This window comes from Balaenoptera borealis (assembly GCF_965194805.1).
Source record: "Balaenoptera borealis genome assembly, chromosome: 12".
In the NCBI taxonomy this organism is placed as follows: Eukaryota; Metazoa; Chordata; class Mammalia; order Artiodactyla; family Balaenopteridae; genus Balaenoptera; species Balaenoptera borealis.
This window is the reverse complement of record NC_138869.1, coordinates 72951700-72965266: the sequence shown is the minus strand read 5'-3', so window position 1 is coordinate 72965266 and position 13567 is coordinate 72951700. Positions and strand designations below refer to the sequence as shown.

At 36.2% G+C, this 13567-nt stretch overlaps 1 protein-coding gene across 3 annotated transcripts in view; it reads left to right on the top strand.

Annotated features, from left to right (window-relative positions):
- BTBD9 (BTB domain containing 9) overlaps positions 1-13567 on the top strand; it is a 401740-nt gene that overhangs the window by 284096 nt on the left and 104077 nt on the right. For all 3 annotated transcript variants that reach the window (XM_082347838.1, XM_082347836.1, XM_082347837.1), the window contains exon 8: positions 12719-12908. In XM_082347838.1, coding sequence (XP_082203964.1) covers positions 12719-12908 — 190 coding nt within the window. The remainder of the gene's footprint in view (positions 1-12718; positions 12909-13567) is intronic.

Here is a 13567-nt window from a genome sequence, read left to right as displayed (position 1 = left end):
TGACTGAATCCTTTGGAATTGTGTTAGGAAGCAGCCTTTCCACGGTGCTGGGAACCGGGACATATTTGGGAAAGGAAAAGTTTAAAGGGTTTTCTTCAGCAATGTAATGTGATATACTATATGATTGAAAAGTAATTTTTTTTAATTGAAATATAGTTGATTTACAATGTTGTGTTAAATTCTGCTGTACAGCAAAGTGATTCAGTTATACGTATATACATTCTTTTTTAAATATTCTTTTCCATTATGGTTTATCACAGAATATTTAATATATTTATTTCCCTGTGTTATATAGTAGGGCCTTGTTGTTTATCCATTCTATATATAATAGTTTGCGTCTGCTAACTCCAAACTCCCACTCCATCCCTCTTCCACCCTCCCTCCCCCTTGGCAACCACAAGTCTGTTCTCTATGTCTGTGAGTCTGTTTCTGTTTCATAAAAGTTCATCTGTGTCATATTTTAGATTTCACATATAAGTGATATCATATGGTGTTTGTCTTTCTCTTTCTGGCTTACTTCACTTAGTATGATAATCTCTAGTTCCATCCATGTTGCTATAAATGGCATTATTTCATTGTTTTTTATGGTTGAATAGTATTCCATTGTATATATGTACCACATCTTCTTTACGCATTCATCTGTCAATGGACATTTAGGTTGTTTCCATGTCTTGGCTATTGTAAATAGTGCTGCTATGAACATAGGGGTGCATGTATCTTTTTAAATTATATTTTTGTCCGGATATATGCCCAGGAGTGAGATTGCTGGATCATATGGCAACTCTATTTTTAGTTTTTTGAGGAACATGCATACTGTTTTCCATAGTGGCTGCACCAAGAAAATTGATTTTTTTTTTTTAACCTAATAGATAAAACCAGGAATGAATGTAACTTAGTGCCAGTGTTGCAGAATACATTTTTGTAGCTTTTTGATAGTTTCCAAGAAAAATGGGCTTGAGCTCTAATTAGCTATTGTTCATTTACAGCTGTTCAGACATAACAGCTGTGAGTATTTTTCCCTTTAGAGTAAGTTGACAGAAGGTTGGATTGCAGTTGGGTTGGAAGCTTGCCTGGTCAGCAACAAGTTCCTATGTAGACCTGTGGATAGGCCCCTAGGGTAAGTCCCCCTTTAAAAAAAATAGTGTAGGTCTGTAGGGAATATCTAGATGTGACGTTAAGCTGATAGTCCTAGTTGTCTTTTTGAAGGAAATATTTTGTAACTCTGAAAATCTTGGCAACAGAGAAGAATCTCCCTTGAGACTGTTAAGTACTTGATGGCTGTGTGAACCATTGTGTTATTAGAAAACAATTTGCAATGAAAACAGCCAGGGAAACGTTGCATGAAGCCCAACACAAGCACTATTTGTTTGTTTGTTTGTTTACTTGCTCACTTGTTTATTTCTTTTTTTAAAAACACCTTTATGGGAGTATAATTACTTTACATTGTTGTGTTAGTTTCTGCTGTATCAAGCACTGTTTTTGAAGATGACAATCCTCTGTTAAGTGCTAAGTGCTATTTCACTTTTAAAATCTGCTTCAAATGGGTTTTTCCCCCTATCTCTCAAAGGTGATCTCTGGAGACCATTAAATAACATGTCAGTCTTATCTTTAAAGATAGCTGGTACAGGTGGCCCTCAGGTCATGTCCTAGTGAAGTAATACTGCCTTTTAAAAAATTTATTACTCCTGAATTAAATTTACAGGCAGGCTGTTGGCCACCCCTGGTGCTGTGTAAGAACAGAGGACAGTACAATTGTTTTCAGAGCACTTTTTCTGCAGTTCCCCACAGTGTGAGTCATCCCAATATTCATACACTTGCAGAATGTATACACTTTGTTAACATGCAATTTTTGCATTCAGAAGCAGCAAATTAAATTTGAGCAGAATTGCTATGTGCACAGAGGGGGAAAGTAATTTCTGCCCAGGCACTTCCCCTTTGCTCCTAGCATAGGCTATTGTAATAGGTATGTAGCTGAAGGATGGCAAAGGAAAACCAGAAAGAGACAGATGCGAGATGCTGGGCTTTGGCAATATGGTTTTGTAAACAAAGTGACACAAATTGGGGCAGAAATTCCAGTGGGACAAGGGAGGAAACTGGAAGACTGGAAATTCAGCACAAAGCTGAGTTCCATCCAGATGGTGTTTTTAATACATTTATCAGACACATATGAAAGACGGTAATGAACATTCAAATGGGGAGTGGCCCGGCCCCTACGGGAAGAAAAACAGTATGGCACCTTCTGTGCGTTGCAGTCAGTTAGAATCACTCTAATTTTTCCCAGCAAAAAAAGACCACAGAATTTATTCAAACCACTGAGTAATTATTAGGCAGTCCAACTAGGCAGGCTGAGGTTTGTGTTTCTAGGAAGAAGAATTAATAACAGAATTTTTTCCTGCTGAAATGAAGGAAGTGGCCTATATTAGTAAACCCAGTGGTGACATTTAGGACAGACCTCTTCTCTGAGAACTCTTATAGTATGACTATAACCAGATAGCAATACTGTCAGGCATAAAAAAGCTTCTATAGTCTTTAAAAGTCATGTTATTATATACATTCCTCCTCTTCCTCCTGTTCTCCCCCAAATGGTTTCCCTATCAGAAAATATTTTAGTCTACCATGAGTGACCAATCTTTCTGTATGTGGGACAAACTTTTAGGGGAAGAGAAGTTGAGAGAGCTAAGGGTATATATGTAGTGCTTATAAAGCAGCTCTTCTGCAGTGGGCATATTTGTTTTCTTTTTAATGTTTAGGTCAAGACCCAGAGATTGATCATACTTCACTTTTCTAAGAAAACTTTCTCTTAGAAAGCAGTTTTTTCTGCTTTATTCAGTAACTTTTATTAGATTTTCTAGCTTTTGGTAAGGAGCTATGTTAAGTGCCACACCTATATACGCATGCTTTTCCAGCTCTGATTCATTCTTTCAGCAAATATTTATTTAATAACTGCTATATGCTAGGCACTCTTTCTTATCAGTTGGGAATACAGCAGTGAAAAAAAGAAACAAAAGTTCCTGCCCTTATGAAACTCACATGCTAAATCTCCAATTGTCAAGTTAGATCAGATTGAAATACTGATTTGGATATTAAGAATTGGCCCAGCGCTGGAATTATGGTCTCACCTTGGTTATTTACAGAAAGTCTTTATCCACAGGGTTTGTGCCCAGGTCCCTATCCTTCTCTTCTTTCCACCCGTTGGCATCATTTGTTCGTTATATTGTTAATTTGACTCATTGTTTAAAACATAGGAATGAGAATTAAGAAAAGTGCTGATCTGATTTGCTACCTTATGGAATAAGTACAGTTGCTTATCAAGTTGCTAGTAGAGTTCTAGCAAAAGCAATTTCTTGAAAGGAAATTTGGGAGTTGGGGTAGATTTCACTAATACAGTCTACCTCTGTGTATTATATGTGTCTATGTTTATCTGTGTTGGGCACCCTTTGTAGAATCCAGACTTTGACTTAAAAACATTAATGGACGATGATGTTAAGATCAAAGTGGAAACCATGGAATACTATTCTCCAGCACATAGATATAGGATTTTTTGTTAAGAAGGCACTGTTTTTGTTTTTGAAATGTTCTTTTTTTTAAAATCCCGGCCAGGGACTGAACCCAGACCCACAGTAGTGAAAGTGTGGAGTCCTAACCACTGGACCGCCAGGGAAGTCCCAAGAAGGCAAAGTTCTTTAAAGTAGCATATGTTAGACTACCTTAAGATTCCAGAGGGTCAGAGGGTGATATTACTAGGGCAGTTTTGCTTAGAGAAAATGTTGGAGACTGAAAGAATCTTCTTTAATAAATATTTCTAAATATGTCTTTAGAAAAGGAATTCTGAGTGCTTATCCCAGCCTTTTTTCCCAAAGAGCTTTAAACCATATCACTAATGATTTTATGATCATCTCTGATGCTGCTGCACTAATTGACTAGTTAAAATCAGATCATCTAGGGATAAAATTGTGAAGCAGTAAGGTAGCTTAGGAGGAGGAAATTGATAAACTCAGGGAGAGTCAGCAAGGACAACCATCAAGACCTAGTGGATACTACAGGGCACATCAGCATTGTAAAGAATCCTAAAAGGTTTATCCTTTCAGACCCTCTGAAATTACTTGCCATATTTCTGGTTTTCATAAAAACAGTGTTAAAATTTGTGGAATTTTAAAAATAACCAATATTCCATTTGTGGAAAAGAACATAAAGAACATATATGTAAAGTCTGGAGAGCAGGAACACTCACATGCTCACCACCCATCTTGAGAAATAGAACACTACCAAATCTTTAAAGCCCTTTGTGTGTTCCCCCCACAGCACATCCCTGCTGTCTTCCTATCCGAGGTCACCATTCATCTGAATTTGCGTTTACTACTCCCTAGCTCTCTTTTCTAATCTCACCACATAGGTGAGATTCACTAGGTGTCTATCACTGAACAATAGAAGTGGAATTGTACCCTTTGTATTTTTGACTTGTTCTTCTTAACCAACTTTCTTTGTAAGATTGACCCTTGCTAATACACATAGCTTCAGTTCATTTATTTTCAATACTGGGTAGTTTTTGTTTGACAGTGAAATTTTAAAACTCAGTGGACAGGTTAAACAGTAGATGAGACACACCTGGAGAGAAGCAGTGAACACAAACAGTAATTTTAAGAAATTACCCAGAATGCTTCAAAAAGAGGTAAAGAGGAAAAAAATGAAAGGAAGGTTAAGAAATAGAGAGGATAGAATGAGAAGTCCCAACAGAGGTCTAATGGGAATTCTAGAAGAAGAAAAACCAGAAAATGAGGGAGAATCAATACTCACAGAAATAATGGTTAAAATGTTCCAGACTTGATAAAAGCCATAAATGCTTATATTCAGTCCTGAGCAGGATAAATTTAGTCTGCATCTAGGTACAACATAGTAAAATTGCAAAACACTAAAACCAAAAAGAAATCCTTAAAATTAACTGTGGAGAAAGAAACAAATTACAGCAGTTAGAGGGATAGCAGACATAACAGTAGAAGCTAGAAGACTATGGAATAATATCTTAAAAGTGCTGAGGAAAAACAGCTTTTCACTTAGAGTTCTATACCCAATTAAACTATTATTCAAGAGTGGTGGCGCAATATACTTTCAAGTAAAGACTTTGCTGAATGGATGTGTCTTAGAAGGAAGTTGAACCAAGAAGAAAGGAGGATATAAAAAAAGTAAAGGTGAATAAATTGGTGAATGTGAATAAATAAGTTTTGGCTGTATAAGATAATAATAATGGTGACTGATTTTGAGAGTCTAAAACAAGGTAGAAGTAAAATGTTAGGTAAGAATAACAAGCCAAGAGGCAGACGATTTGTATGAAAAAGTGTTAAGATCTTTTATATTGTTCAGGAGAAGGGAATATGTGATTTTTAATTTTAGGTATTGTTAAGTCTGGTATGCATATATAGAATTTAGTAAAAGAATAGAAATAGAATATATCACTTCCCAATCAAATCAATAGGAATAGCTGGTGGGTAAAATAAAAGAAATTCAATCTGTTAGAAAACAGGAACAGAGTAGACAGAGAGGTGGGGGAAGCAGCAAAGAAAAAAAAAACTTGTAAGTAGAAATAAAAGTGATTAGTGGGACTTCCCTGATGGGGCAGTGGTTGGGAGTCAGCCTGCCAATGCAGGGGACCCAGGTTCGAGCCCTGGTCTGGGAGGATCCCGCGTGCTGCGGAGCAACTGGGCCCATGCGCCACAGCTGCCTGGCCTGCTCTCTGGGGCCCGCAAGCCACAACTACTGAGCCCGGGCACCACAACTGCTGAGGTCCACACACCTGAAGCCCATGCTCTGCAAAAGGAGAGGCCACCGCAGTGGGAGGCCCGTGCACCGCCGTGAGGAGTGGCCCCCTATCGCAGCCTCTGGAGGGGACCTGTGCGCAGCAACGAAGACTCAACACAGCCTAAAATAAATAAATTTTTTTAAAAAAAAGTGAATTAGTATACATCAGTAATAACAATTAATATGTCATGTATATCTGCCAGTTAAAAGACAAAGGACACTGAATTTTTCAAAAATCTAGTTATATGTTATCACAAGAGACCAGAAAAATAGAAGAGTGATGCTAAGGAAACAGTAGCCAAAATAAAGGCACTGTATTTATTTGACATCAGAACATGTAGATTTTAGGGCAAAGGCATTATTAGAGATAAAAAATGACACTACATAATGATGAAAGGTTCAATCTACCAGTTAGATATAATTCTAAAATAATGTACACGAAATGATGTGTTCTCAAAATACATAAAGCAAAGATTGACAGAATTACAAGGAGAAATTGACAGATCTACAGTCATAGTGGGAAATTTAAACAAACCTCTCCCATTAATTAGTAAGCATGTAAGTGATTTGAACAGCTCAGTAAGTTTGATATAGTAGGTATATATAGAACCATGTATCTCCCAAATTAGAGAATACACATTCTCTTCAGGCACATGTAAAATATTTATAAGAACCATGAACTAGACCACAGAAAAGCAAATCTTATCAAATTCTACAAAGTCAGTATCATACAGACCACACCTTTTTATCCGCATTACAGTGTAATTAAAAATCAGTAACAAAAACTTGAAAAGTTAAAAAAACAGTCTTATGAATAATTTATGAAGCAAAGAAAAATCTTAATGGAAATTAGAAAATACTTAGATGCAATCAACTTTTAAAACACTTTATGTCAGACAAACCCAGATGGAGGAACATTCTACACCATAGTTGACTCTAATACTCTTCAAAACACTATATATCAAAACTTAAGGGTAAAGGTAAAGCAGGACTTAGAGGTAAAACATTAGCTTTAAATGCATTTATTAGAAAAAAATAAAACTTAATGTTTTGCTCATTATTTGCTTCAGATATTTAGAAAAAAATAGAATAAATCCAAAGGAATAGAAAGAAGAAATAATAAAAAGAGCAGATTTAGTGAAGCAGCAAATAAAGAAAATAATCAGCAAAATTGAAAATCGTTTTTTTGAAAACACTAATGTAGTAGACAAACATGTATAGGACTGACCAAAAAAGAAAGGAAAGGTACAAATACAAATATTTGGAATGATAATGAGAACATACTGTGAAAATTTTTATGCTAGTATATTTGGTTGTTTTTTTTTTTTCCACATCAAGGCTTACTGCTTTTTTTTAATTTTTATTTTTTAACGTCTTTATTGGAGTATAATTGCTTTACAATGGTATGTTAGTTTCTGCTTTATAACAAAGTGAATCAGCTATACATATACATATATCCCCATATCTCCTCCCACTTGAGTCTCCCGCCCACCCTCCCTATCCCACCCCTCTAGGTGGTCACAAAGCACTGAGCTGATCTCCCTGTGCTATGCGGCTGCTTCCCATTAGCTATCTATTTTACTTTTGGTAGTGTATATAAGTCCATGCCACTCTCTCACTTCATCCCAGCTTACTCTTCCCTCTCCCCGTGTCCTAAAATACATTCTCTACGTCTGCGTCTTTTTTCCTGTCCTGCCCCTAGGTTCTTCAGAACCTTTTTTTTTTTTTTTTTTTTTTTTAGAATCCATATATATATGTTAGCATACGGTATTTGTTTTTCTCCTTCTGACTTACTTCACTCTGTATGACAGACTCTAGGTCCATCCACCTCACTACAAATAACTCAATTTCGTTTCTTTTTATGGCTGAGTAATATCCCATTGTATATATGTGCCACATCTTTATCCATTCATCTGTCGATGGACACTTAGGTTGCTTCCATGTCCTGGTTATTGTAAAAAGAGCTGCAATGAGCATTGTGGTACATGACTCTTTTTGAATTATGGTTTTCTCAGGGTATATGCCCAGTAGTGGGATTGCTGGGTTGTATGGTAGTTCTATTTTTAGTTTTTTAAGGAACCTCCATACTGTTCTCCATAGTGGCTGTATCAATTTACATTCCCACCAACAGTGCAAGAGGGTTCCCTTTTCTCCACACCCTCTCCAGCATTTATTGTTTGTAGATTTTTTGATGATGGCCATTCTGACTGGTGTGAGGTGATACCTCATTGTAGTTTTGACTTGCATTTCTCTAATGATTAGTGATGTTGAGCATCCTCTCATGTGTTTGTTGGCAATCTTTATATCTTCTTTGGAGAAATGTCTATTTAGGTCTTCTGCCCATTTTTGGATTGAGTTGTTTGTTTTTTTGATATTGAGCTGCATGAGCTGCTTGTAAATTTTGGAGATTAATCCTTTGTCAGTTGCTTCATTTGCAAGTATTTTCTCCCATTGTGAGGGCTGTCTTTTCATCTTGTTTATGTTTTCCTTTGCTGTGCAAAAGCTTGTAAGTTTCATTAGGTCCCATTTGTTTATTTGTGTTTTTATTTCCATTTCTCTGGGAAGTGGGTCAAAAAGGATCTTGCTGTGATTTATGTCCTAGAGTGTTCTACCTGTGTTTTCCTCTAAGAGTTTGATAGTGTCTGGCCTTACATTTAGGTCTTTAATCCATTTTGAGTTTATTTTTGTGTATGGTGTTAGGGAGTATTGTAATTTCTTTCTTTTACATGTAAGTGTCCAGTTTTCCCAGTACCACTTATTGAAGAGGCTGTCTTTTCTCCATTGTATATTCTTGCCTCCTTTATCAAAAATAAGGTGACCATATGTGTGTGGGTTTATCTCTGGACTTTTTATCCTGTTCCATTGATCTATATTTCTGTTTTTGTGCCAGTACCATATTGTCTTGATTACTGTAGCTTTGTAGTATAGTCTGAAGTCCAGGAGCCTGATTCCTCCAGCTCCATTTTTCTTTCTCAAGATTGCTTTGGCTATTCGGGGTCTTTTGTGTTTCCATACAAATTGTGAAATTTTTTGTTCTAGTTCTATGAAAAATACCATTGGTAGTTTGATAGGGATCTCCTTGAATCCGTAGATTGCTTTGGGTAGTATAGTCATTTTCACAATGTTGATTCTTCCAATCCAGGAACATGGCATATCTCTCCATCTGTTTGTATCATCTTTAATTTCTTTCATCAGTGTCTTATAATTTTCTGCCTACGGGTCTTTTGTCTCCTTAGGTAGGTTTATTCCTAGGTATTTTATTCTTTTTTGTTGCAATGGTAAATGGGAGTGTTTTCTTAATTTCCCTTTCAGATTTTTCATCATTAGTGTATAGGAATGCAAGAGATTTCTGTGCATTAATTTTGTATCCTGCTACTTTACCAAATTCATTGATTAGCTCTAGTAGTTTTCTGGTAGCATCTTTAGGATTCTCTATGTATAGTATCATGTCATCTGCAAACAGTGACAGCTTTACTTCTTCTTTTCCGATTTGGATTCCTTTTATTTCTTTTTCTTCTCTGATTGCTGTGGCTAAAACTTCCAAAACTATGTTGAATAGTAGTGGGAGAGTGGGCAGCCTTGTCTTGTTCCTGATCTTAGTGGAAATGGTTTCAGTTTTTCACCATTGAGAACAGTGTTGGCTGTGGGTTTGTCATATATGACCTTTATTATGTTGAGGTAAGTTCCTTCTATGCCTACTTTCTGGAGGGTTTTTATCATAAATGGGTGTTGAATTTTGTCAAAAGCTTTTTCTGCATCTATTGAGATGATCATATGGTTTTTCTCCTTCAATTTGTTAATATGGTGTATCACATTGATTGATTTGCGTATATTGAAGAATCCTTTATGCTAGTATATTTGAAAACTTAAACAAAACAAAAAATTCTCCTGAAGGGCCAGGAATATCTAAGGTAATTTTGAAGAAAAACGGAGAAGAAGGGGAAGGAGAGGGAAGACAGGTGTTTAGTTTGTCAGATTTTAGTATACTGTAAAATTATAGTAATTAAAACAAGATGGTAAAGGCACAAGACTAGGCAAATTAAGGAAACAGAGTACAGATCTTAAAAAGAGATTTGGATACGTATGAAAACTTTATATGTGACTAAAGTAACCTAAATTAGTAGAGGAAAGCGATGAACTGTCCATTAAATGGTGCTGGGGAAATTAGCTAACCTTATGAATAAAAGGTGAAAGTAGATCTGTATTTAATAGCATACCAAAAATAAATCCTAAATAGATTAAAGAACCAAACATGAAAAGCAAAATTTGAGAACTTATAGAAGAAAATATAGGGAGATATCTTTATAAATTTGGGGTTGGAAAGAATTTATAAATAAGAAAAGGAAAACACAAATCATATAGGAAAAGATTAAATATTTCAACTCAACATTAACCAAGAAAAGAGTGACATCCTGCCAATGAGGTAACTCATAGCCACAAGTGTAATTCCACTTCTGTATGTGTGTGTGTGTGTGTGTAAATATATACATATATATGTCTTACATATTCCTTGAAGAAACTCTTACCTATGTACACAAGAATACACATTTGTAATCACAAAGAAAACAATGGTAACAATCTAAATGTCCCTTTGGTATATTTATACATTGAAATATTTTATATACTTTACACAAATGAACTAGATTTATCTGGCTATTGAACGTTCCTTCATCCTGGTTTAATGTTTATTGTAGACGTTAATATTGTTGACCAAATATTCCCTTTCTTCTCCTGGGCACACAGCAAGTTAGCCCTCTCCTGTCCCCTTTGAAGTTAGGTAAGGCCCTGTGACTTGCCTTAGTCAACAAAATGTGAGCAAAGTGATGTGTGTTGCTTTGGGGGAGGAGTTTTAAGAGCCAGTGCCCAGTTCACTCCCTTCTCACTGCTGCTGTGATTGAAGAAGCACATATCAATCAATACAAAGCTTCCGTCACTAGGTTCCCTGCATGATGCAATGCTCAGAGTCACCTTGCTGATCATCACTGAATGCAGCATAGTGTGGGTGAAAAATAAATGTGTGCTATTTAAGCACCTGGGAGAATGGAGGCTGTCTCTTACTGCAGCTTAAGCTACCTACAGTGTGATTTTATGTCTCAGCTCAGTTTATTGTGTATCTTGTGCCACTTCCTTTAGTTCTGTCTTCCAAATCACAGAATACTTCCCCTTTTCCATGAGATGGAGGTACCATGACTTAGCCTCTAAATATAGTCCTTTATCTCTTCTCCTTTCAAAGTCAGAGGGGAGCTTTTCTCTAAGCCCCTTCTCTGCCAGGAAACTGTCCTCACAGGTTACTTTACCAGAGATTCTGCTTATTGCTTTAGAGTTAAGCTTCATAGTCAAGGGATTCATGGCCAGAAAATCCAATCTCTCTCCCTTCCTCCTTCCCTTCCTCTCTTCTTTATCTGTGGATGGCTGTCCTTATCTACAGAGAGCAAAGCAAGCAGTGAAGGTATATGAGATGAGGGAGCAAAGCAAGTAGTGAAGGTAGATGAGGGCTTGAGTACAGGCGTCCCCACCTTTGGAAAGTAAATGCATTGCTTGGAAGATTATTTACTCCTCATCATTATAAAGTTAGAAATGTTTTGGCATGATAATAGTACTGCTCACCCTCTCTCTTTACATAGAGTATAATATTATACTGAAAAGTATAGTATATATCTAATAAGAAATTGTCTTTTTTTTCAATCCATTTTAAAATTATGTAAAGTAAGCTACACATCTTGAATGTAAGTAGCTAAGGTTAATTGTAGATTTAGGTTAAATAACTTAAATTTCTGAAGAAAATCGCAGCGCTAGTAAATGCACAAAAAAGGTCCCAGTGGACTTAAAAGGCTCTCACCTTTTATCATTCTCTTCTCAGTGTTTAGAGAATCTACATCATTTTTGGACAGCTATATCATTTTGTGGATACCCTAGACTTTTGTAAATGAACAGGTGGATGTGGACTTAAAGTACATAGAGAGACACAGAATCAAAACAGAGCTGGTGTTTCAGAATGCAGCAGTTCATGAACAAAGAGATGAGCGTATGTGTTGAATTGCTCAGAATAGTAAACAAACAAAAAAGGGAAATGAATCATGGCTGAGGGCAACTGTATATTCTGCAAAGGGATTGGTGCCATGTCCTGGATTGTTTTCCTGCTTTATGAATTCTAAAATACTGAATCTATATATGTCATGCTTCTTTAAACAAACTTACTACATTTATTAAGTGTAATAAATATGTACAGTTTAGAGAATACTAATAAAACAAGTGCCTATGTACCTATCGCCTCACGAGAATAGAAGAAAACCAGTAGTTTTGAAGCCCCTCCAGGATTTCATCTTGGAAATGAAATCAATTAATGTTTAAACACATTGGTGGGTGTCCCTCCAAGATTTCATCTCCCTCTTTCTCATACAAATGATCATGAATTTTGTGTAATAATTCCCTGGATTTCCTTTTTAGTTTTACGTTTATATATGTATCCCTAAACAAATTATATTTTTAGTTTTGTCTTTTTAAAAAGCTTTGTATGAATGAACTCATACACTGTGTTTTTCTGTGCCTTGCTTTTCTCACTCAACATTGTTTTTTGATTAATCAATTTGGATATAGTTGTAGTTAATCTCAACTACTGTGTGGTGTCCCACTGTAGTAATATTTCACAATGTATTTATCCGTTCTATATCTTATGGGTTATCATGTTTCTTTGTAATAAAATTCTTTAGGGTTAATTGCTACATGTGGTTTGGTTTGTTCCAGCCTCAGGTTCAACTTTTTTAAAAGCTATTTGGCATGGAAATGTGTTCATATCTTGAGATAATCAAGATGCTCTAATTTCTGTTTTATTATTGATAGTAATTAATTAATTTTGTTCATAGCACACTGTTGGGATATATTTGGCTTCTATATCTTGATGCTGAATCTCGTGTTGGATTCACAGTTCCCATGGAGAACGTTGCAACAATTGCTGATTGTGCCAGTGTGATTGAAGGAGTCAGTCGGAGCCGAAATGCCTTGCTGAATGGGGACACTAAGAACTATGATTGGGATTCTGGCTATACATGTCATCAGCTAGGAAGTGGTGCAATTGTGGTTCAGCTGGCACAGCCATACATGATTGGGTCAATACGGTAAGAAGATTCCCTTTCATTTATTACTTTTAAAATGGAAGACACATGTGCAAATTGTGTTTTGGTACATTGATGATTCCAGTAACTTCAGTCAAGATACTCTTCTGTTCTTTGCTCTAAATATTGAGAGGAGGGGATGGAAAATGAGGGACAGAGATATACAAGGGGCTTGTTTGGATTTTCTGGTGGGGAAATGCACCAAAGTTAGACTTGTGGAAGGACTAGTTTAGATTTGTGGAGGGAGAGGACTAGGGCCTCTCCCTGGATACGGCATAAGTCTCAGTTTGTATTGGTTAGGAACTTACAGGATGTCAAAATCATTTTCAACTCGAATAAATGGCTTTATATATGAACCAAACAGATCTGAATATGAAACCTGGTTCTAAAAGATCTTTTTACTAATCTTCATGTCTGGGTTTTTGGTTGTTTTCATTTTGTTTTGTTTTGTTTCGCTTTGCTTTAAGAAGGGAACTTTAACCCACTATTGCTTGATTTGTAGGATCATATAATTTTAAAATGTGACACTGGTGACATCTCCCAGAGGATATACTTTAGTTCAAGAGTGTCATCTGGGTCTCAAATAGGCTGCCCTTTTTTTTTTAAGGTTCTAAGAAGGTCTCTGAAAGACTAATGTTGTGTGTGTGTATGTATATATATAT